The sequence below is a fragment of the Gouania willdenowi genome, chromosome 3, assembly GCF_900634775.1.
Source record: "Gouania willdenowi chromosome 3, fGouWil2.1, whole genome shotgun sequence".
NCBI classification, from domain to species: Eukaryota; Metazoa; Chordata; class Actinopteri; order Blenniiformes; family Gobiesocidae; genus Gouania; species Gouania willdenowi.
Window position 1 is genome coordinate 24,029,125 of NC_041046.1, and position 23,686 is coordinate 24,052,810.

General features: G+C 37.8%; 1 protein-coding gene across 1 annotated transcript; it reads left to right on the forward strand.

The window, feature by feature from the left end:
- The first annotated feature begins 479 nt into the window (after nucleotides 1–479).
- rcn1 (reticulocalbin 1, EF-hand calcium binding domain) lies at nucleotides 480–12,281 on the forward strand. The gene is made up of 6 exons (XM_028443275.1): nucleotides 480–854; nucleotides 4,398–4,591; nucleotides 4,678–4,856; nucleotides 7,314–7,374; nucleotides 8,224–8,423; nucleotides 10,158–12,281. Exons 1-6 carry the CDS (start codon nucleotides 634–636, stop codon nucleotides 10,263–10,265), a joined length of 963 nt encoding a protein of 320 aa, XP_028299076.1. The 5' UTR covers nucleotides 480–633; the 3' UTR covers nucleotides 10,266–12,281.
- The last annotated feature ends 11,405 nt before the right edge of the window (nucleotides 12,282–23,686 follow it).

The following is a 23,686-nucleotide window of genomic DNA, read 5'->3' on the forward strand; positions in this document are numbered from 1 at the left end:
AAAGAATTGTTTTTTTCAGGGCCAAAAAAAAAAATTATTGATAGATCCAGAAAAGTAGAGCTTATTTCTCCACTTTGAACAAGGAATATGTTATTTCCCCAGTAATAAAATAATATTGAGAATGTCTGAAATTTAAGAATCCAAATTGTTCATGTAATAAACAATATGTTTTAATTCAAACATCAGTTATTATTGGTGAAATCTAATTATTATTATTTCACCAAAAAGATTGAGGGACAGGACACAGAAAAAAACAAAAAAAAAAACAAAAGTTGTACATTGTTGCAGAATGAATGAATGAATGAATGACACGTGGTATATAAAAAGTGTGAGGATGCTTTGCTTGCAACGTGGCGACTGATTTGATCTCACATTACTGACATCCCTTCAACCAATGGCAGGCATTCTATTATTATAAGGGGCGGGGCTTATTATTGATACGGAGGCTGTGATTTGTTGTGCGTGAGGCGCCAGGAAATTCACGGTTTTGGTCGCATCCTTTCTTTTGAAGAAAAAAAGAAAAGAACAGGGGAGAACATGGCTGCCTAGGGTCTGGGACTGTGTGTGCAGGTTTAAGTGTTCTCTGTCCGGGTGAGACTGTGAAGGAAAGCTCTGTGTTTGTTTGTGGGAGTAATGGCTGTCTTTAGCCTGCTGTGTGCAGCTCTGCTGTGCTCCGTCGTGCTTCACGCTAAGCCGACGTTAAGAAAAGAGAGATTCGTTCAGGACCCAGAGCTGAGCAAGAGAGTTCACGAAGACAACAAGAGCTTCCAGTACGACCATGAGGCCTTTCTGGGCAAAGATGAGGCCAAAACATTTGACCAGCTCACTCCAGAGGAGAGTAAAGACAGGCTGAGGTAAGTGAGTGTGTGGCGTGTTACTGTTCAGTGTTAAAGGATTAAAGTTTAACAACATGAGCACATGTGCCTGAGAAGGATGTGCATGCCAGCACATCTGTAGGGCCACCCACACACGCCCATGGAGCTAATTGCTTTGCACACAACTTAATTATAAAACTTCATTAAATAATAATTGGCTGCTGCAATTTATTAATGTATTTATTTTTTGTGTTTTCAGGCAAGGCAAATTTATTTGTGCAGCCCATTTCATACACAAGGCCATTCACTGTGCTTTACATGATCAAAAAGTTCCATAGATAACATTAAACAGCTTAAAAAAAAAAAAAAAAAAATCAACGAGAACAATAAAATAAGCAGTAATAACATTAACACTTTTAGTGAAGTTCCTTGTGGTTTTTCCCCAGTTTCTAACGGTGTGTAACTGCTTTTCTGGAAGAATTGTATGATATCTAACAATAATACTTAACAGGAGATGATTAGTTGAATGCTTGTGTGAACAGGTGGGTTTTAAACTGTGTTCTATAGTGTAGTGGACATGCTGGCAGTTGAGTGGGAGGACCTCTGACTCCACAACGTGGCAACCCCATGTCTAAGAATACACCCCAGCACCACTACACTAACTTACTACAGAGATGGGTTGGCCTGATTCATGTAAAAGGCTCAGGAGCTAACTCTGTTATCCATTTGGATGGATTAATTGTGAGTTTGTGATGCATCTCAAAAGGGGTTTTCTATCCTGCACTTAGTCAGCTATGAGATTTCTCGAATCTTGTCCTAAATATTATGAGAAAGTGTCTATTTGTACGATTGTCGTACGGACAACCCCTGGTGCTATTGGTACGGTTACCGAAGTACAAGTACCTGTACGTAGTGTCTTAGGGTTAGGTTATAACCCAGTATCGCAGCAATTTTTAGGGTTAGGTTAAGGGTAAGGTTTAGTCTTAGTCACGTGACCTAAACTGGCCAAATAGGGGCACTGCGTACGGATAGAATGTCGGTATAGTGATACGGTAACCGTACGGATAGCCACTGCCATATTATGATGAGGTATCCAAGGCCGGTCATGCTTATACTCACTTTATCTTTGGTTATAAAGGCAGCGGCCCATTTTTTGATGCAGCCATCTCCAGTCTGCACATGCACACTCAGGCTCTACTCCATCATTGTAGCCGACTGCTGTAGCCTTTCCTCGTGGTACCCAATGTATTTTTTTTCTTTTTGACATCTTGAGAATCTTACTTTTTAATACTGAAAGTTACACAAACACAGGGAGAACAGAAATACTCCACACATAAAGGTGTTGAGTTTGTCACAAATAAAGACTTCACACTGTCTGGAATGTCAGCAATGCAATAGGTTTTTATGTTCTTTAAAATCACATTATGAAAATGTTTTTTAAATGAATATGTGTGATGTTGCATCATTTTTAACCCATGATTTTGTTGCTTTTATTGCTCCTCACTGATATTTTTTCCCTCTGCTTTTTTTTTTTTTTTTTTTAAATAATTAATTTGAGTTTAATAAATATTTGTGTATTAAGTTTGTGAACAGTATATGACTTTAACCTGCACATTGCTAACATGCAGTATGTGCACTCATACAGGCATCTAGAGACACAAGGGTTCTCACCAGCGCAGTTGAACGTCAGGGCCCCTGATAACTGTGATTTTGAAAAAAAAAAAAAAATATGGTTTTTGCTCTTGGTGCAAGGAACACCTGAGAGAATGGAGAACAATGTAATTAACACCAGTTTGTGTGTCTGTTTATACAAGACGCCTGTCCAAGTGCCTGCCCGGGCAATGTGTCAAGAGGGTGTAATGAACACATGTAAACATGACTCGCATGATGCTCATTGGCCGACAACAATGCGGGCTGAGCGCAGGAGTTTTTAAAGCTGAAGCATCTTTGAATCAGTCTTTTGAATAAAATTTTACTTCTCGTCTTATACTGTATTTATTCGTCGTAGACCTATACCAAGCTTGAGTAACTCTTAACCATTAATTATGACCCATCACTAATTCCAAAATAACTTTTGGCTTTAAAAGTAAGGCTGTAACAAAGATTTAAAAAAAAAAAAAAAAAAAAAAACTTTAGCTTTGAAATAGTGTTTCAGAGGGTAAGGCTGTACAATTAATCAAAATTCGATTTCGATTATTACACAACGATTACAAATATAACATAGTCGAGAAAAAAACTATTATAATATATATATATGCACGCTCCTCCTACTGGCCCCACTCAAAGCTAAAGCTAGCCTAGCCTGCAGGCTAACAAGAGGAAAGTTGTTGCTAGCAGCAGGAGAACACAGCAAGAATGGTTTGTAAACAAGCAAGGCAAGTCAAATTCTCTTTTATGGGAACACTTTGGGTTTGATGATGAAGACCTAGATTAGGGATCTGCAACCTTTACTCTCAAAGCCTATTTCCTATTCTCGCCTGGATTAAAGTCCTTCCGAAGCTGAAAAAAATACCAATGAAGTCAATACAGTAGTGTATAAAATTCTCTACAGGTAATATAATTTCAAAATTTTTTTGCGAGTTATTGGATTTGAAGGGCTACAAAAAATAACTAGAATTTGATAACACATGATTATGTCGGTCAACACATGCTGATTGCTATTTTCTTGCAACATATCAAGCATGCGTATTAAGCCGGCATGTTGGCAATTAAAGAAATTTTTCCTCACACAAATAAAATCTCTATTTTCTTCCAGGAAAGTGTTTTTGTTAGTTTAGTTATCTTACCATGGATTTAAAACTTAAGGTTTGCTACAGGTGCAAAGAAAGTTGATGGTCTGTAGATATTTTAGGGGGTGAAGTCGGAAGTTGGCAGAGTTATTGTACATTGTGATTTATTTTTAGATTAATCAATTGTTTAATCATAATTTTATTTGAAGTTAATGTCATTAATCATTGTTTTGTGATTAATGATCCCCTGTAAGAAATAATTCATAATTTAATTTTTTTTTTTTTTTTAAGCTATAGGGAGCCATTGCAAAAGAGTCAAAGAGCCACATGAGGCTCCTGAGCCGCATGTTGCAGACCCCTGACCTAGAGCAAAGACGCATCAAAAGTGCAAAAGTGAACATACTTGATTTTAGTTTTTGAAGGATTTTAATTTTCCGGGGGGATTCACTCGGACCACCCTACAACTCTACGCAATCCCCCTACGCTGTGAAAAATTCCTGGTCAGAACTAAGGCTGAAATGTCATAACTACTGAAAATGATGCTCCAATACGATTATACACAGAAAATCCTTGTATTTGATGGTAAAGTTAGTTTTTAGCCTTCTCGTTCAGTCAAAGAGGTCCTTGGCTCGATTAAGGTGGCGAACTTCAATGACACAATTTTGAAGTTAATACCTCCATTTACCTTATTGAAAGTTGAGTCAGCATGTATTGGCATGTGTTAGTCCTCAGGATGACAAACTTGGTTGAGATTACATTTTGCATCATATGACTTTCCTTATTCTTCTCACTAAGATGTATATTTCAAACCACAAACATCACTGATATGGATGCATTGTCTTTTGCCCCACAGTAAAATTGTAGACCGGATAGACGGCAACGCAGACGGCTTGATCTCCACAGCAGAACTCAAGACTTGGATAAAACGTGTACAGAAGCGTTACGTGTATGAGAACGTAGCCAAAGTTTGGGCAGATTACGACCTGAACAAGGACAACAAAATTTCTTGGGATGAATACAAACAAGCCACATATGGATACTACCTTGGTATGGACCAATTTGTTTGGAGCGCTTTTATGCACAGTTTGATAGTTTTACAGAGCTGTGACCAGATTGTTTTTCTTCCCTCTCAGCGAACCCAGAGGAGTTTGAGGAGGCCACGGATCAGTTCAGCTTCAAGAAGATGCTTCCTCGTGATGAGAGGAGGTTCAAAGCAGCTGATCAGAATGGAGACCTGGCAGCAGACAAAGAGGAATTCACAACTTTCCTCCACCCAGAAGAATTTGACCACATGAGAGATATTGTGATTCTGGTAAGCCTTTGATAAATAAGTCACTCTTTGTAGCATCTATACTAACAGCTAGCTCGGCCCAGAAATGATAAGTTCCTATTCTGTATATAATATCTTTTTGGAAAAGGGCCCGTGGGATAAACTCTTATTTAAAGCTCGACCTATAAATATAAATTGGGCATCTTGGAATATTAGCGTTGCAAATGTTAGCCGAGATCCGCTATGCTGCCATGCTCATTAAAGTTGTACTATCCCTGTGACAAGGGTTAATAATTCATCTGTGGTTTTTGTGTCATGGCAGAATTGTTGCAAAGAAGGCTTCATCTTAATAGTATCTTCACTGATTGTAGTGAATCTATTAGTTAAAACGTGAAACTTCTCATCACATGATCTGTGCATAAAGGAGGGTTTGTGCTGCTTTCACAAAAGCAACACAGTAATAGGAGAAGATTATGGCCTCATAGGATGGGATTTGGTGTACAAAGAAAGAAAGTTAATGGAGCCTTTAGTGCAAGGTTAAAGAATATTATATATTGTTTTAAATAACTGCTATTTTTTTCTCATCAGCCAATGTCTATTTATGTTGCTGCTAAGTTTTGTGTGTGAGATGCTGGGGCCTTGAAACTTGAGTGAATAACTGCATTATGTTAGTATGTCTATTTACTGCAAACAGTCAAGAGTAAGAAGTCAGCTAGGGTTTTAAGGAGCTCCTTAATATTTTGAGGGAACTTACTGTAGGTCCCAACTTTTCAGTTTTCTATTATAATGTGTGTACTATTTGGGTATTATTCAAAATGATTTGGTATTTGCCTTAGCTTCAGCATTCTGTTATTAATGTTGCTTCATTGAACTTTCTGTAACCCTCCCCTTCAGACTAACCAGCTAACTGCACCACTGTCCTTGTATTAAAGTTTGTGTTGGGGAATAAAGGGAGTAATTACCTTTACATAATACATTTAAGGCTTCATTCATAATTCCCCTCAAATTCTTCTTTTTAATTATTTTTACTGACTTTACATCATCAAAACTAGCCTCGCCATCCCATACTGCTGTATGTTCAACATTAACAGTGCCAGTAAATGGAACAATGTGTGTTAGAAAGGATTAAGTGTCGATGCAGATTTACTGTCTGTTCTATGTTTACCAAAGGAAGGAACGTCTCTGTGTCAGTTCTGCTGTATGGGCCTCTCTCTGTACCCAGGTTCTGTATTCTGGGACGGTTTCTGTACAGTTCGACACTAGCACTAGCATAGGTGAAAACTCTGGTTTTTAGATTGTCAGTCTGATGATTTGCATTTGGAAATCAGCTATTCTTGTATTTTTCTGTTCTTTTGTGTTCAATATCAGCAATGTGTAGCATTACATTACATGTATGGTACAGCTCTTAAATAATATAGAGATTAATAGCCCCTCATCTATTTTACATGAGACTGTGCAGGTTAAGTGGTATATGGAGTGGATGGATCTTATTTAGGATTAGTTGGCTACGAGACTTAAGCAGTTATGTATCCCTTAATCATTCATCAGAGTTCAGTGAGGGCATCTACATTGCCGGAGAAGTATCTTTTTATTTGAATCTCCATTAGCTTTGGTTAGAGCCTTTGCTACTTTTCCTGCAGTCCGCAACCAATACAATTGTCTTATTAGTGTAGTATACAATTACATATAACACATCAATTAAAACAATTTACAAAAACAACATTTATTGAGTTGGACCTAGTTCCAAATAACAATTCCTCCAACATGTGGCTTTTAACATCAGATGATTGGTTATTTATAATATATACATGCACAATATCGATATACATTTATAGTTATTTATCAATATACATTTATAGATCACATACAACTAATCAAACTTACCATCTATTGTATTCAGTAGCTTAGATTATACATCATTAGGCACCTAGAGCTGTTTCAATTAATTCTTTCAGTAGTTTTTTTTAAATCTAAATCTGTTAATTTCTTGAATAATTTGTCTTGGTGGAGCATTCCATGTACATTACAGTACTTTTAATTTCATTTGTCTTTGCTTTAGGTCGAGTGAATTTACCTTCTGTAGCATGCCTTGTTTTATATGCATGTTCATCAGAAGCCATGTGACTGTGAGCTTGAACTCTGATGAATAACACCTTCCCTTTCATGTTTTAATCAGTGCATACTAATGACGTCGTCACACATAAATATTTTTGATTTTTATTTCAAGTCCATGATGTGAGTAAGATCTAGATATCAAAAAACTTAAATTTCCTTTCCTCCAATTGTTTGCTCCTAATGTGTAGATCATCTAATGCTGAGGGCTTGGCTCGCGTCACCAATCCTGTAATTATTGTCATTCTTGCCAGGCCAGCTGTAAGATGACATCCACTCATACAGCCCAAGGCTACATTTTCCTTCTTCTTACTCAAAGTGAAAGTTGTGCTTTACTTGACCCTTGCATCATCCTTCTCTGACATCATGAACTTGCTCTGAATGCAGGAAACTCTGGAGGACATTGACAAAAATGGCGATGGTCATGTTGATGAAGACGAATATATTGGTGAGTTCAAGCAAAAAAATTGGAAAATTATTTATTTCTAATAAAGATGTGATAGGGATTAGCCAGTTTCTAGGTGGGGGTAAAATACTGATTTAGCAATTTCTACTAGAATAAGTTGCTGCAAAGTGTAATGTCATTAAAACTGCCAAGATTGATTGGGCGATGAAAAGGAAGTTTCACCAAAAATTCAACAGCTTACTGCTTAACTTCACTGGAAAATAATAGTTTGATATAAATAACTAAAGAGTTTTTTGGATAATATTTTCAAATCAATCTTCATTTTTTTCGAACCAGTTGTTAGCAACCGTGGCTCAGGTGGTAGAGGGGTCGTCTTCTGATAGTGAGGTTGGGGGTCGATCCCAGCCTACTGTATACCTGTCTGTGTCGAAGTGTCCTTGGGCAAGACACTGAACCCTAAGTTGCTCCCAATGGTTGACTAGCGCCCTGAATGGTAGCTCTGTCCCATTGATGTGTGAATGAGCTGATATTGTAAAGCGCTTTGGGGCTACTTCACTTTACACACTTTAATCCTCTTTTTGTTTCATCTAAAGTTGATTAAAGTAGTTGGAATAGTTTCTGTTTGGTAGCAAAATCTGTGATTCCTACAGAATAATTAAATGTTTTATTGTTGGTTAGAATTGCTGTTATTATTTAATATTACTGTTATTCCAAGCTGCTACAACTTTGTTGTATGACTTGTTTTGTACAATGACAATAAAAGCTAATCTTATCTTATTTTTTACACTTTAGATACTCAACATAATCTGCTAATCATGTAGCATTTTGGCAAGACAAACTCAAGAAAGTAAGTGTAACCATTGTACATTCTTGTATTTTTTTTTTTTTAAGCGGACATGTTTGCTCATGAAGACGGGGGTCCAGAACCAGATTGGGTCAAGACTGAGAGGGAACAATTCTCTGATTTCCGAGACTTGAACAAAGATGGAAAGATGGATCAGGACGAAATCCGGCACTGGATTATGCCACAAGACTACGACCATGCCCAAGCAGAGGCCAGACACCTGGTGTATGAGTCTGACCAGGACAAGGTATGCTACGTAATCAGCCTCTGACATGTAAAATGGTAAATGGACTAGATTTATATAGTGCTTTATCACCACACTGAAGCAGTCTCAAAGCGCTTTACATATCAGCTCATTCACCCATTCACTCTCACATTCACACACCAGTGGGACAGGACTGCCATGCAAGGCGCTAGTCGACCACTGGGAGCAACTTAGGGTTCAGTGTCTTGCCCAAGGACACTTCGACACATAGTCAGATACTGGGATCGAACCCCCAACCTCTCGATCAGAAGACAACCCTCTACCATCTGAGCCACGGTCGCCATTGTTGTTGTTGTCACCCCTCCTATTCATGTTTTATTCATTCAATGCAAGACTCTTTTAATTGGATACATTTAACTCTAAAGGACCCACCAACACTAACTTTCTCAAACTAATAATATAAAGTTCATATTCCGTATTTTCCGTTGTGTAGGCTGCTATTCTGTCCATTTAAAATCTGCCATTGAAGCCACATTTGTCCAGTGAGAGCAGCTGTCAGAGGCAGAACTGCATAGTACCAATAATCATCCCTGCAGTGAGATGATTGCACTGGCACAACCACTGAACATCTCCAAGAACCAAACCTTCAAAAACAAGCTTCAGAAGTTGTGGGAAAAGTGAAACGCGCACAGCTTTAGTAACACACGATCGATGTGACATAGCTGGATTTTTCCTGGAATATTGTACATTTCTTCAATAGCAGCCAATACAGCGGTGCATTCTATACCCTGGAAAATAGGGTAAATATTTATTTCAAAAAGCATAATATTACCTGTATATATCAGAAAATCGTTTCCACTAAGGGTGTAACAATACATGTATTTGTATTGAACCATTGTGGTACAGGACGTTCGGTTCAGGTACAGGGTTGTGCACGGGTGAGTTTCCGGAACGGAAGTTGCGTATGTTTATTTCCGCCTGCAGATAAATGTGCAAGCTCGTACGTCATCGCTAATGCTAGCGAGAAACCAGAGCTGGAGGACCCTCCCCTGTCGCTAAAGTCTCCTGCTTGGTTACACTTCGGCTTCCAGGTGAAATACTGCAACGCAGAAAGACAAGTGGATAAAACGAGGCCAGTGTGCCGACTTTGTTCAGCTGAGATCGGGTATGTTTCCAGGAACACGACGAACATGCTAACTCACTTGAAACGGCACCACCTGAGTGCGAATATCACTGCGACAAGAAAGAAAACGTCCTCAGTGCAAACAACAACTGCCACCAGAGACTTTATAGAAGTGGATAAAAGTTGTTAACAAGCTGTGAAGAGCTTAATTATTTATTTTTTTAATAATATTTTATGCTTTTTTTTTGTTTGACAATATTATTATTACCAGGCAGTGCTTTACAACAGTATAGTATTTTTTTTAACTTTATTTTCATATTCTGTACAATGTTAAATACATTGTTGGTTTACTAAAGTTTCGAATAAACAACAAGCAAGTTTATGTTTTGCATTTTGTTCCATACTGTATCTAAAATGAACCGAATCGTGACCTCAAAACCGAGGTACGTATCGAATCGTGATTTTTGTGTATCGTTACAACCCTAGTTTCCACCTATAGTGACGGTATAGTTTAAGATCAGTTTGTAACACAACATCCAATAGGAAACAAAGGCAAGGGTAATCAAAGTCTTATATTAAGTCAACATCATTTTATATATATAAATATACTTAATTGACCTTTCTATTATGATAATTCATCTTTGTGTTTACAGGACCAAATGTTGACAAGAGAAGAGATCCTTGAGAACTGGAACATGTTTGTTGGAAGTCAGGCCACAAACTATGGAGAGGATCTCACAAGAAACCATGACGAGCTTTGAGTGGGGTTGAAGGAGGACTCTAGGACTTCCTCACACCAGCACAACCAGCAGTCCATCCTCTGGTAGTGTCAGTGGAGCAGGTGTCAACTGGTTGGACTTGATGCCAAATTGGAGAGAGGGCAAGGTGTGATCATTAGGGGTTGTGTTTCTGACATTCAGAAGAAATCCCAGACCTAAAGGACATGCTTTCTGTTGATGTGCCTTCCATTTGCATCACATATTAGTTTAGTCTTTTAAAGAATACGAACAGATACAGGAACTGGTTTATAAATGTGAAATCACAGCTCGGAACACTCAGTTTGACTTTATTTATTCTTTGAATACTTTCTGAATTCTATGTGGGAACTAGAGATTTAAAATGAAAAATGCTAACTTTTTTGTTTACTTTAAAGTCTGTGGAAAGGGAACTTAAGAAAACATTATATTATAAATAGAAATGACATGGTAGTAAATGATTACTAAAACTCACAAGGCTAGACAGGAAGTTTCTTTTCTTTTTCATGATGCACAGGTCAGACTAGCTGCTGAATTATTTAAAGTGTTTGTTAGCAAGCTTCTGTCCTGCACCAAACTACAGCAGGAATCATCTGACCTGCCTCATTCACAGATATACAGCAGACGATTTCAAATAAGAGCAATTCATTTGGATTCTGTGAAAATAGAAATTGCCCCAAACCCCATTTTCCCAATATTAGAATTATTCTTTTTAGAGTAGAAATACTACAGTCTTCATTTAAAATGTGCTGTCATTTGTGTTTTTAATGATTCCTATTTGGCCTGGGGAATAAAAACAGCTGTTACATTTTTTATTGTTGTCTTACACAGACTTTAACGGCATATTTTTGACATGTGCTATAGGAAGTGTTGATAAACACAGTTTATTATTGCAATGTTCATTGCATGTGGTTGGTATTATTGTAGCTTGTGATCAACATTGTCTCACTGCAGTGGTTTAAAATACATTTCTGTTGTACCCTTTTCAGAGGACATTTCAAAGAATGCAGAAATAATCTGTCAAATTTGGAATTGGAATTTCCTCTTTTTAATTGTATGCTGTAATGTTTCCCCTGTGCTTGTCAATATTTTCTGTAACTGTATTGTTAGTTTTTGTGGACTTAGCTCATGAACAGCATTAGAGACCCTGCTGGAGCCCTCCAGTGTTTTACCTAAAACCAGGACAGGTGGATCACTGTAGTATTGTATTTTTGAACACGAGAAGACAACTTTTAATGTATTTCCATTTAGAACTTCATAGATTTTGTTTGTTTTTATACACAAAAATACTTGGGTCCATTTCAAGCTAACTATATACCAATGCCCACATGTTAGTGAAAGCCACACTGCCTTTTGTCACTGGTGTTATGTTCCATTGGTAGACCTCTGTTCGCTTTCTGAGTAGATGCAGAAATACAGATAAAAATTGCAGTGAAAGCTTTCAATTTGACATTTATTTGTTTACACATAAATCCATCCCATTAGAGACTTAGTTAATTTGTGTAGGAAAAGGTGAATAACACTTGCATATGAAATTATGGCCCCAGCTCAAGTAGTTGTCATATTGGCAGTAGATAAGGAAACTATCTTCCCTATAGACCAATGATTTTAGGCTGACAAGAGCTTTTAGTAGTTTGGATGTTTTCTCATAGCTATAAACAAAGCGGCCTTGTCTTATTGTGAAAAGGTGAGCAAAAAGCTCTGGTGTGACTGTCCTAATATGTGAACTCTTCAGTATATGTGAACCTCTTAATATGTGCACACAAACCAAAGCGGGTACACGTGAAACTTTTACAAGAAGTGGTACCTGCTAATGCAGTTATGCAGGATTTCAATTTCATGAGAAATTGGCTTTTTGTAGATTAAAGAGTAAAAGAAACAAAGAATTTAACGCTGACAATATTTATACACATTTTTGGTTTTGTCATATTTTAACTTCATCGGTTTAGAACTGTTTTAATGAGTTAGTGGTTCCTGTATCAATTTGATAAAATTTAATAAAGATTGTCTTTCCTCAGTTTACTCATTGGTCATTGTCGGATCATTTGTTGTATGCCTGTTTAGTTGCATGTTTTCTTTGATAGATGCCGTAGTATAGTTGCTAAGTGCAGAAGAACGGAAAAGGTTTCAGGCGTAACACAAACAAATCAAATCGATCCAACTGCTCAAAAAACATTTTCTTAATCGTGCAAAAAGCATCCACATTTTTAAAAGTAAATCTTTTATAGAATCATGTTCAGTGTGTTTGTGTTTTTAGGAAAACTAACCTTAAGATGTTGGATTTTTAATGTTTTTATAAAAGCTGATTGTCAGTGATGTAATCTGCTGAACGTCAGTTTGAGAAGTGTCAAGTGATCAGAGACTATTGACTAGATGTCTTTGAAACTCAAAATCTAGCAGCGAAAAAGCAACAAAATCAGAAATAATCAGGCTTCTTTATAAACTGAATCCAAGTCTGTAAACCTGTTATTTAAAGGTGCGGTATTATGAAAAAATCACTTTATAATGGTTTGCTACTGTGATATACTGTACATCCCTTTAGCCTCATTCAGGGGCCAAAGTAGAAAAAGTTCTGTTTTCTCCCTCCCTTGTTATTCCACATTTTGTAAAAAAAAAAAAAAAAGTTGGATTTTCCCCGCTACTTGACGTCACCTAGCAGTAACGCCTACTCCTGACTCCTCCTACCCTATGTAAGAATGTGAGCTCCTCCCTCTCAAACTATCTCACAGCTAAAACACTGCGTTTAATATAGAATAAACAGTACACTTTATTGTCATATATATAAAGCTACATACACAAAATGTGTTCTCTGCATTTAACCCCTCCCTGAAGAGCAGTGAGCAACAACGGTGTAGAACCCAGGGAGCCGTTCCATTTTTAGTATCCGTTATATCGCCTTGTATCACCTTTGACTTGATCTGACGTGTTTGTGACCCAATGCGACGCGGCGGTTTGACAAAACAAAATATTATCACCTTAAATGCACTATTCCTGTAGTTCATAGATGAGAAGGAGAAGAAAGTGACTTAGCAGCTTAATACTCCGGTGAGTGTTGGAAGCAGCTGAATTACTCTGCTGCTGGATAAACTACAGCCTGAAGCGCTGAGACGGACTCACAATCACAATAGTCGCTTAAATAGCCATGTGTTTTACTCTAATGTGCAGTTTTTGGCTGAAAACATTAACAACAGTGTGTGTATAGCAAAAAGAAAATCGCTTTGGTGATCACTGATCTCCCTCACAAGAGCAAGTCAGTGTCTACAGACACGCCCACTCATGAATATGCCTAGTAGGCCCCAAAACAGCCTGTTTTTAGAACAGCAGAAAGTCACTTTTCAGAGGCTAAAACTCTGGAAAACAGGCAAGTTTGGGAAAATAAACCTCAAATACTATGTTGTTGGGGTTCTTAGAACAAATGGAGATGCATGAAAAATAGCATAATACCACCCCTTTAACTTATCTCCAAATAAAGGGCTTTGCTTCAAATGCATGAGCAAAAATGATAGTGGGTATATTGATCTACGAAAGACATAGGCTACCCGTAGCTACCACTTGCACTGCTTCTGTTCACAATTAATGTTCAATTTCAGCAAACAGCGATCATGAAAACATCTTGTCTGACTCTTATTTATCGCTACTCTTAGAACTGCAAGTGCATGTCATGTAGGCCTACATCCTCCTGCGTGCACTTACAGGTTTACACGTGCATGCTGCAGGCAGCTAATGGTATTGACTATTCAAATATTCAAGTCCCGATTCATGATTTGATTCATTGAACATCAGGAACAGGCAGAAGCTGTTAACACTTCCTATGACTAATTGCGGTGGAGGCACTCCACACACACAGAGCAGAGATGGAGCTGAGCTGACTCGCTGTAGCTGCTGGCTGTTGCGGTAAAACTCTGAGACGTAACTGAGAAAGCAGTTCTGCCACCCAGCCTGTCTCCTCTGCTTGCTCATGTGGAACATATGGATATATGTGTGCCAGTTAGCAAGACAAGTCAAGCGGGACCAATGCGATAAAGCTCATTAGGAACGAGGAACTGGGCGATGTATGTGTGGGCTGTAATGTAGGACCATCAGACACAGTCAGACCGGAGCCCAACTAGCAACTCCTCCAATAGTTCACTTTAGCAACTTTAATGTCTTTGTAAGAACAACATTGTGTAACAAAGTTGAGTTAGTCCTATATGGATGGACAGATAACAAATAAATAAAAAATAATACATAAAATATGAAACAAACAAAATAAAAAAACATGATTATTTTCCCGAGCCTCGTCTTAAAGAAGGAACCCACAATCCTGTTGAGAAATGCTTTTTGTTATTCTGGGTGAAATGGTCCTTCCACCATAAAGTAGTCAATACATTAATTTCAGAAAAATGAACAAAAACAATCAGCTGGAATCGTGTAAAAACTCTGACCAATCCCTGCTATTTAGTCCAAATGGAAAGAACCAATCACATGCTTCCATGTCTCGTCGTGCCTACAATACTTCAGGGAACATGTCTCGTCATGGACATCTCAAAAAGTTGTGAACGGATTGAAATGAAAATTGGTGTGCAGAAGAACAGGTTCTGTAGATACAGTATCCAGAAGAAGTTTTTGAGCAAGGATATTTCAAAAAGTTATGAACAGATTTTAATGAAATTTGGTGAACTAATAGAAAACATCAAAATGAATTTTAGAGATGATCTGGCTGCTATTGTAGAGAGTATCCAGAACATATTTTGGTGACTCTGGGCCTCCAAACATGGCGGAAGTTTGTGCTTGATGTGCTCTTGTTTCTTTTGTTTCGGTGGGATTTATTACAGTTATATCAGATGCACGTTTAATCTTGGTGGCGTGGCTTTGGGCAGAGCCCTGACGGGAGCATACAAGAGGAAGAGGAGGGGGTGGAGCTTAGAGGAGGTCTTGCTTCTTACGTCATGCTAGCGTTCCAACATTGCGGAGGGCGCTTTTGAATGACGGCCTTCATTTTGGATCTTGGTGTCTTTACTGATTTTTTTTTTTACTGAAAAAAGGAGCAAGCGGTTCAGAAAATGGATTGATGGATTTTTTTTTTCTTGTGTTGCCGGACATTATCCACATTTAGAAACAAATTTATTTGACTATTATTTGCAACATTTACAATGTTTCATTAAAGATGGCAATTGATATAGTTATATGTACAGTTATTTTTCTATATATGTTTTTACTTCTTTGTCCAACTGTAGTTTTATTTTTGTTTTGAGGTTGAATAAGTCTTGTTTAGTGCATTTTTAAGAAAAGCACATTTATTTGTATAGCACATTTCATACACAAAGCAATTCAATGTGCTTTACATGATCACTGTAGCTTGTCCTCCAGCCTTGAGGTTGCTGGTTTGCGTCTTTTTACATCTTAGAAGGCCTTAAAAGTAACAAGCTCATTTTTAAAAATGTAAGGAGTAGAAAGAACAGATATTTGTTTTTAAAAAGTAAGGAGTAAGAGCAAAAAGTGGCCAAAAAATAATAATACTCCCTCATCTTACGCAGTAGAGAACAAGAATGCCTTTAACTCAGATTTAAAAATGTTCACATTGGATGTTGACTATTACTATTGCAACAATACACCATCAGTAGGGTAAAACCTCTCTCAGAAAAAAGGTGGTGTAATGTACTTCTACTTAATAGCATATAAAGTTTGTTGCTGTACATCTATGCCACGCAGCCATAAGAGTTGATTTGGAGTTAGTGGAGCAGAATGTGTTTAATTTCTGTTGTCTGTGGTAGGATGAAGGCACAGAGACTACCTGCCTCGTGGCCATGTTTAACAGTCTGCCCCCTCCTGTGTGTGATAAGTCCCTAATCACTCACACTGGGGGAGTGTGTGCGCAGTAATGCCTTCAGACGGCTCTCATATGAGTGTCTGTATAGATGAACCATCTTGCTCTGATAATAATGAGCCCTCTGGGTAAAAAACTGAGTAGAGACAGTGGTGGAGAAGGGTCATAAAGTGGCATATTAATGCATGCCTCCCCTTCCACCCCACATTAGCCATAATTTACACTCAGTCTTGTCCACTACAACAATCTTCCCCACTTTTATTTTCATATCAGCAATTAACAGTAGCCAAGCCAATGTGACGACCACAATTAAGCAGCTTGCTGCACAAACTGTCTGCTCTTATAATCACAGAGTCCCATTTCCTCCTCTCAGTAGATCCAGTTCACATCTAGTCCTCTGTCCTTCATGTTTGTTGCTTCCACCCCAGGATTTATAGCCCGAGGTGTTGTTTGTAATGATCTTTGGGACATCTGACCCATCCTGTGCCCAGGCTTTCATCTTGTTATTATATAAGAACTCACACACACACAAAAAAACAGTCTTTGTTTGGGAATAAACAGCGATTAAACGCGGTTAAATATTTTTTTCAAACTTCTTTATTTTTTCAGTTAAGAGGAGATTTTGGAGGTAAGGCTAAAATGCATTTAACAAACCCTATAAACTAGATGTAGTTTAATACTTTATTGTACTTAAAGGTGACCTCGAAATCTTTTATTCAATGTTTTGTTTTTTTTTTTTTTTTGTCTCTTGATTTGCCTGAGTAAATAAATTTTCCTTAATTTTGATACAATTTGTTTTGTCTTTTACTTTGTTATTCCAATTTGAATATTGGTTTAATTCAATTATTACATTTATGATTTAGTTTTTTGTTTACTTCATTTGTTTTAGAATTATTTTAAAACATTTTTAACATCTAAAAAGAATCAACATTAAAAGCATAAATCTAACAGATCTGCATAGATGGTAAGTGGAGTCAAATGACCAGTGCAATATACCGTATAATAGGGTTGTGTCGGAGATTTGGGCTTATACCTCAACTTCTAATTTATATTAATAAACTCATATGGGTATTTTTGAGTTGACATAAACGGTGATATATGCACATTTTATTGAGTAAAAAAACTTTTTGCTTGTATACCAGGATCGTATCAAACACATCAAGTGGAGAAATTCCTTCAGTGTTTATAGATCATTGATGTTATATGGAGTCAAAGCACAGCTTGTATTCCAGAATATAACTTCAAAAGTTAGTGGATTAAATCCTGATACATCAACAATCCCAGTATGTGACACTGGTTCAGCTACCCCTAGACCTGGTACCGGTAACATTTGGGGGCTCGTCCGGGATTGTGATACTATGCCACTGAGGGTGCGTGTGGAGTGTGATTTTCTTAAATGCATTGTCTCTTCCATACTAAAACATTTATATATAACCGTGTTTTCTCAGTGCCTTACAAATACAATACAATATTTTTGGTAAATATTTGGAAAATTGCAGTTTTACTTGGATATACTTACTCTGGGTGTGACCTTTTGAATTCAACAGAAATAAGAAAAAATATCAACCAATGATACCACCTGTACCCTTGACGATACATAGACGTCATATTTTGTCACATGGTATTTCATCCACCCTTTTAGTAATTTAAGATTGATGTGAAAACAATTGTATATTTGTGTTTTTTTTAATTTTTTAATTTTTTATTATTATTATTATTATTAGTATTATTATTGTTATTATTATTATTTTTAATGAATTTACACTTTTATTATCTTTGCAAATGATCTTGCTTATTCATTCATTAATATAAAATCATTACAATTTAACAGTGTATCTTAAAATGTGGAGAAAAAAAGGCAATGAAATGCATTATTTATGCAGGGTATTAAAGTTTGGTTATGCTACAATTTTTATGTAAACATCAAGAATGTGTTTATCTGGGTTTTTCACAAGGTCATTCTGGAACTAAAGAGGAACTGTGTTTTGTATTTCTTTGATAAGGCTGCACAGTGTCGCTCCTTGTTCATGTTTGTTTTATGATTGTGTGCGCGTGCCATGTAAACGTAAGCTAATTCAGGGCCTTGCATGTCTTTGCTTCTGTACAATGAAGCTGGAAGGTCTCCATCAATTTTTCATGCAATCGTGAAACAAATGGCTCTCCCTTCACTCTCCTCTTCATATGACTTTACTCCACCTAGTGGTGATGGAAGAGAAAAAGCAAAACATCAGCTTCCCCCTCTCTTTTTTCTTTCAGGAACCACACGTGTATCATCTATCATTATAAAGTTTTATGTGCCCATCAACACAGTGTAGATAAGGAATCGAACATTAATGGCTACACAATTAGAGAGACGATTTTGAAAGAGCCATACGTTTCAATTTAGGAAGCATAAAGCTAGTGAGATGGGAACTAATTGTAAGTCTATCTGGAGGAGTTCTTTGGACTGAGGTCAAGAGTGCTCCAAATCAGCTTCAAGCAGATTTTTACATTACTAACGGGCTGTTACGCTTCTTTTGTCATAAAATGCATTCAAGAAAAAGTAAAACATTGACAAAGTTGAGTTGTTTTGGAGATCCTGAAAGTGAGGTGTGAGATGATGTCCTCTTTGGACTATACTTCGCTCTCTCGCTCCATTTGTCGAAATTCCTCTTCTTTTTTCCCAGGTTCACTCTCCCTGTGTCCTGGCATGTGAAAACCTTTGGTATAGAGAGCAGGAGAGGAAAGGCCTTTCTAATTCTGGTGCTCCCCAGGGGGCAGGAATAGGTTTGTGATCTTGTATCTCACATGATAGAGACACATCTAATCCTGTTAGGAGTCTTCCTTTGGAAAAGAAGAGACAGCAGGAGGTAATAAAAAGGAAAAAGATGAAAGACCTACTGTTGTTTCAGAGGAGAGAGAAACATTTCAAACACTCTGTCTGCCCCTCTGCTGTCCTACATATCAGGGTTGAAGTATGCTAGTATGCATAGATGTGTGTGTTTCTTTGCCCAAGAACCCTCACGGGATCCTTCCGGCTGCTGCCTGCGCATCTGACAGACTCCTCGCAAGGTGTTTTTCTTTTGCTGTCTTGCTGTATCTGCCCCATCTCTGCTCCCTGAGTGAGAAAGTTTACCCTCTAGGCCCCATCTGAGCTCCAGGCCCCCGAGGCCTCAGCATTCCCAAAGCTCCCACACACTGGAGCCCCTCAGGCTCCCTGCAAAACTACAGGGAATTCCCCCAAGAACCCCAGGCCCCTCAGACTGGGAAGCAGCAGCTCTGCACAGGAGAACTTGCCCAAGGGGAGGAGGCAGAATGCTGTCTGGGAATACAACTAGTAACACGCCTCACTTCACACACGAGCGTTCCCAGAGAGCGCCTCCTGTTGGCACAGCATTGTTTTTGCATGTGGGGCCTCCTTGTAGCTCTCTTAAGTTTCCTCTCTGGGGCCTTGACCCTGTTAACAATCCCTTAGGGCTCATTGAGGCCTCTGTGTGCTACATGCGCATTGACCTTTTCAGTTGCCAGAGGTTAAGTAACGTCTTTTTTAGCCCAAAGAGTCACAGACAGAGCTACACGCTGATGTCAGAAGCACCTATGGGACTGAATTCAATCATTTAGTCCAAAATAATACCAGTGTTCATTTTGTCAACTTCTGGCTTTCGTCGTCATTTTACACTAAGCACATGACTTAAACAAGACCAAGATTTAAAAAAATGCTGTATTTTGTCTCAAAATAAACAAAATAAAAATGCTTGTAAGTGTAATGGTGTGACATACTGTTAAATATATTCTTATTGTTAGAAGTTAAAACATACAAATCAGTTAAATAATAATTGCACGTATTAGTTGTTAATGTTTTTTGTACTTGCGGTAAAAGTAATTTTAGTTGACATTAAAATAAACTAAAACTAAAAAGAGTGATGAAATATGAGTGACTGAAATATGACCTAACATTTCATCAAACAACACAAAAATTACCTAAATGAAAAAAATTGCTGTCAGAATGAACTCTGAACATCAATCAATCAGGGTTGGGATCAATTATCATTGTAATTGCATAATTGGTAATTAATTACAATTGTAATTGTAATGGTAATTGGAAAAAAATGCTGTTGTAATTGTTATGAATAGTAATAGAGTTCAGATAGTAAAATATACAAAAATATTAATATTGCCATTGATTTGGAAGCCTAGCAAGATAACCAAGAGATGAGAAACAATTTAGGTTATAGATCATATTTTGTAGTGTGTTTTACAGCTGATTTGATACATGGATCAAACTGAGGTTACATTTTATTGTTTATTTATTAAAAACTCAGTAGTTGTGATTACGGTAAATTAATTTAAAATTTAGTAATCAAAGACATAATTATCATTGACTTAAAGGAGAAAATTGATAATTGTCTTTCTAATTGTAATTGTAAAAAATGCCAGCCATCATAATTGGGATGGTGTTGAAATTGAGCATGGATAATTGAAGACGTAATTGTAATTTGAAAATGTAATTGACTCCAACCCTGCAATCAATCAATCAACAATGACAACGTCACTTTTCACACACTACTTCCTTTGTTATTATTGGGTTTCAAGCAGGCAGCTTATAAAGGATTAGTTTTTGGGGTTTGTTGTATGTGTTCGTGCAGGCTGGGAAGATGTAGCGGGCCTGCTGTCCTACAGATGTCTTGGGCTGTGCTTGACCAGGTGTGCGTCACCTGAGATTACCCACACCGACACCCCTTAAAGGCAAGCAGCCAGGCGTACGGCTGAGGGGGCATCTGGAGGTATGTGTTTACGTGAGAGCGAGAGTGTGTTGATGCATTTCCGATCAAGGGGAACGCTTGGCAAGATGACATTCAATGCACATGTTTATTGCGTTTGGAGACATTTGGATGGAAATTAGGTAAATGTGGAGGATGCTGTTCTACAGAGGTGAAAGTAACAGATTACAAGTACTCACGTTACTATAAATGAGTTGCTTTTATAGGTATTTGTAGTTTTTTGAGTATATTTCTAAATCTGTAATTTTACTTGTACTTAAGTACCTTTTAAAAGAAGTCATTCATTACATTTGTACACCCAACTGTTACAGAGTAAATTATTATTTTTGGTTTTAAAATGATCAACTAACATTGGGAAACTACAAAAAAAAATGAAATGACTAGACAACAAACGCATCACATCACAACCGACCAATCAGATTAAACGTAATGCACGGTTCCAAAACAGCATTGAATGGAGGTTAGTTTTTCCGTTTTACAGTTAATAAATATAGCTATACTTAGTGCTTGAGAATGTATTCATTTTTAATTGAATTCATTGGTGTTATTTTATTTAAAAAATAAAAATTGTACATTTTGACATACCTTTTATTTTATACAGATGCCTTCGTGGAAAATAAATTAATTTCTAATTGTAGTGGATGTGGTCGCTTCCTTTTTAACTGTGTACATGTTTACTGTATGCAAGGGAACCGCGGCAAGATTTATTACCAACAATAAAGTAGTGCTAATGTATTTAGCTACTTTTTAGTTGTACTAAAAAGTAGTATTTCATTTATGACTTACTTGTACTTGTACTTGAGTACAATTTCAATCAAGTAACAGTACTTCTATTGAGCAGAAAATATCAGTACTCTTTACACCTCAGCTGTTCTATGTAGAAAGTGTCTATTTGTACGGTTGCCACACGGACAACCCCAGTTGCTATTGGTACGGTTACCGAAGTACACGTACGTCGCGTCTTAGGGTTAGGTTTAGGGTTAGGGTTAGGTTATAACCCTATATCGCAACAATTTTTAGGGTTAGGTAAAGGTTTACGGTTAGGTTTAGTCTTAGTCACGTGACCTAAACTGGCCAATGAGGTGCGCTTCATACGGATAGAATGTCGGTATATTGATTACACTGATTACATTTTAATCAGATTTTAGGCGGGAAAACAAGCAAATTCATCCTTACCATGTCCTAATGATACATAAAGTATATCTCCAAGGAACAATCAATGCTATGCTAAATATCTATTCAAGTACACATGCGTAGTGTTTTAGGGTTAGGGTTAGAGTTAGGTTTAAGGTAAGATTCAGTCTTAGGCACGTGACCTAAACTGGCCAATGACTGACCAATCACGTGACCTAAACTGGCCAAATAGGAGCCACTACCTTCTAAATATGTGTGGCCGATATAATGACGTTTTTTGTTGTTATCTAGGGTCAGTGAAAACACCAGATCCATTCTGGAGTAGATGTGGAGCTTTAACCCTAGTGAAGAGTGAACTGGAGTGAGTAAAATGTTCAACTCCACTGTGCCTCTGATCTTCCTGTGCTTCCCAACGGCCTGCGGAGAGAGAACAAAGAGTAGCCTTTCTTAATCAAAGAGCATTGGATTAAGAGCCAGGAAGAAGAAGAAAAACAGAACATCACAGAGATATTTTCTCATGGCCATTACGTGAATTGGAAAACAACTCAAATCACTACTTTGGATGAGCCGCCCGTGACCCTTAAACAGGAGAAAGGTATTTTAATCCGTGCTGGTTTGGAAAGTGTAAAAATCTGCTGAGGAAATGGAAGGAGGAGTGCAGGTGCTCATGTGTTTCTGTGTACTATATGTGAGTCAATGCCCTCGGTGGTGTATGCATGCCATGTGTGAACGCTTTAACCCACGGCTAAATATACCACGCTTGCATGTGCATGTTTACATTACTTTTCCACGTTTGTGACATCATTAGCCCTCAGAGGCGTAGAGCAGCTCTGAGTCATGATTTATTAACATACCTGCTGCAGCTGAATCATCTCATCTCCTATAGTGGTGCTGCACACAACCTGACACACAAATCTATCCACATCATGTATATTTGATGGGCCATGTGCTGACCAGGCCTTCCTGTTTTTCCGCTCTCCTTATGTACGACCAAGAATATTGTGACTGTAATATCACAAAGGGGGGGACACACATTAAATTGAGAAGTAACATCTAGAAGTTCATTGTTGAAGCAGCAGCACTTGAAGTGAAAAGGCTGCTACTGCCCTCGTGTGGCTAAAGTGTGAAGGAGTCATTCTACAATGAAGTGATGCAGTAGGTTTCCACAAGGCCTTGACATTTGGGGGCTGAAATATGTAGAAAGGAAGGTGCAGTCAGTGGAGTGTTGCCTGCTGACACTTAAGTATGTGTCTGCTCTAATGAGATTTGTTGGGCTCCAGATGTTTGCACTTATAAAGATGTGTGTGTAAGGGTGAGGCCTGCACGCTGTCAGAGTCACTGATTGGTGTCGTTCTACTATCTGTAACCCCTCGTATCCCTTCACCTCCAATATGTGGCCTTCTAACCAGACAAGACTCTTTTTTTTTTAACCTTTCAACATACGATACATGTGAAATTTACAAGTACCAAATAGGACAAATTCCAAGATTATTCATGGATGTTTGCAGTGGAGAGGCAGGTGGACGTTGGAAGGGGACATGACACCCCGAAAAGATTTTAGTCAGGTGAGGGGAATCATATGGGGAATACCAACCAACACCCACCACAGGCCAGTTTTACCCCTACAATTAAAATTATTAATTAATAAAATCCTAGCTCAAGTATAAGTTAATCAACACATTTTATATACTGTATGTATCCATCCATCCATTTTCCGACCCGCTTGT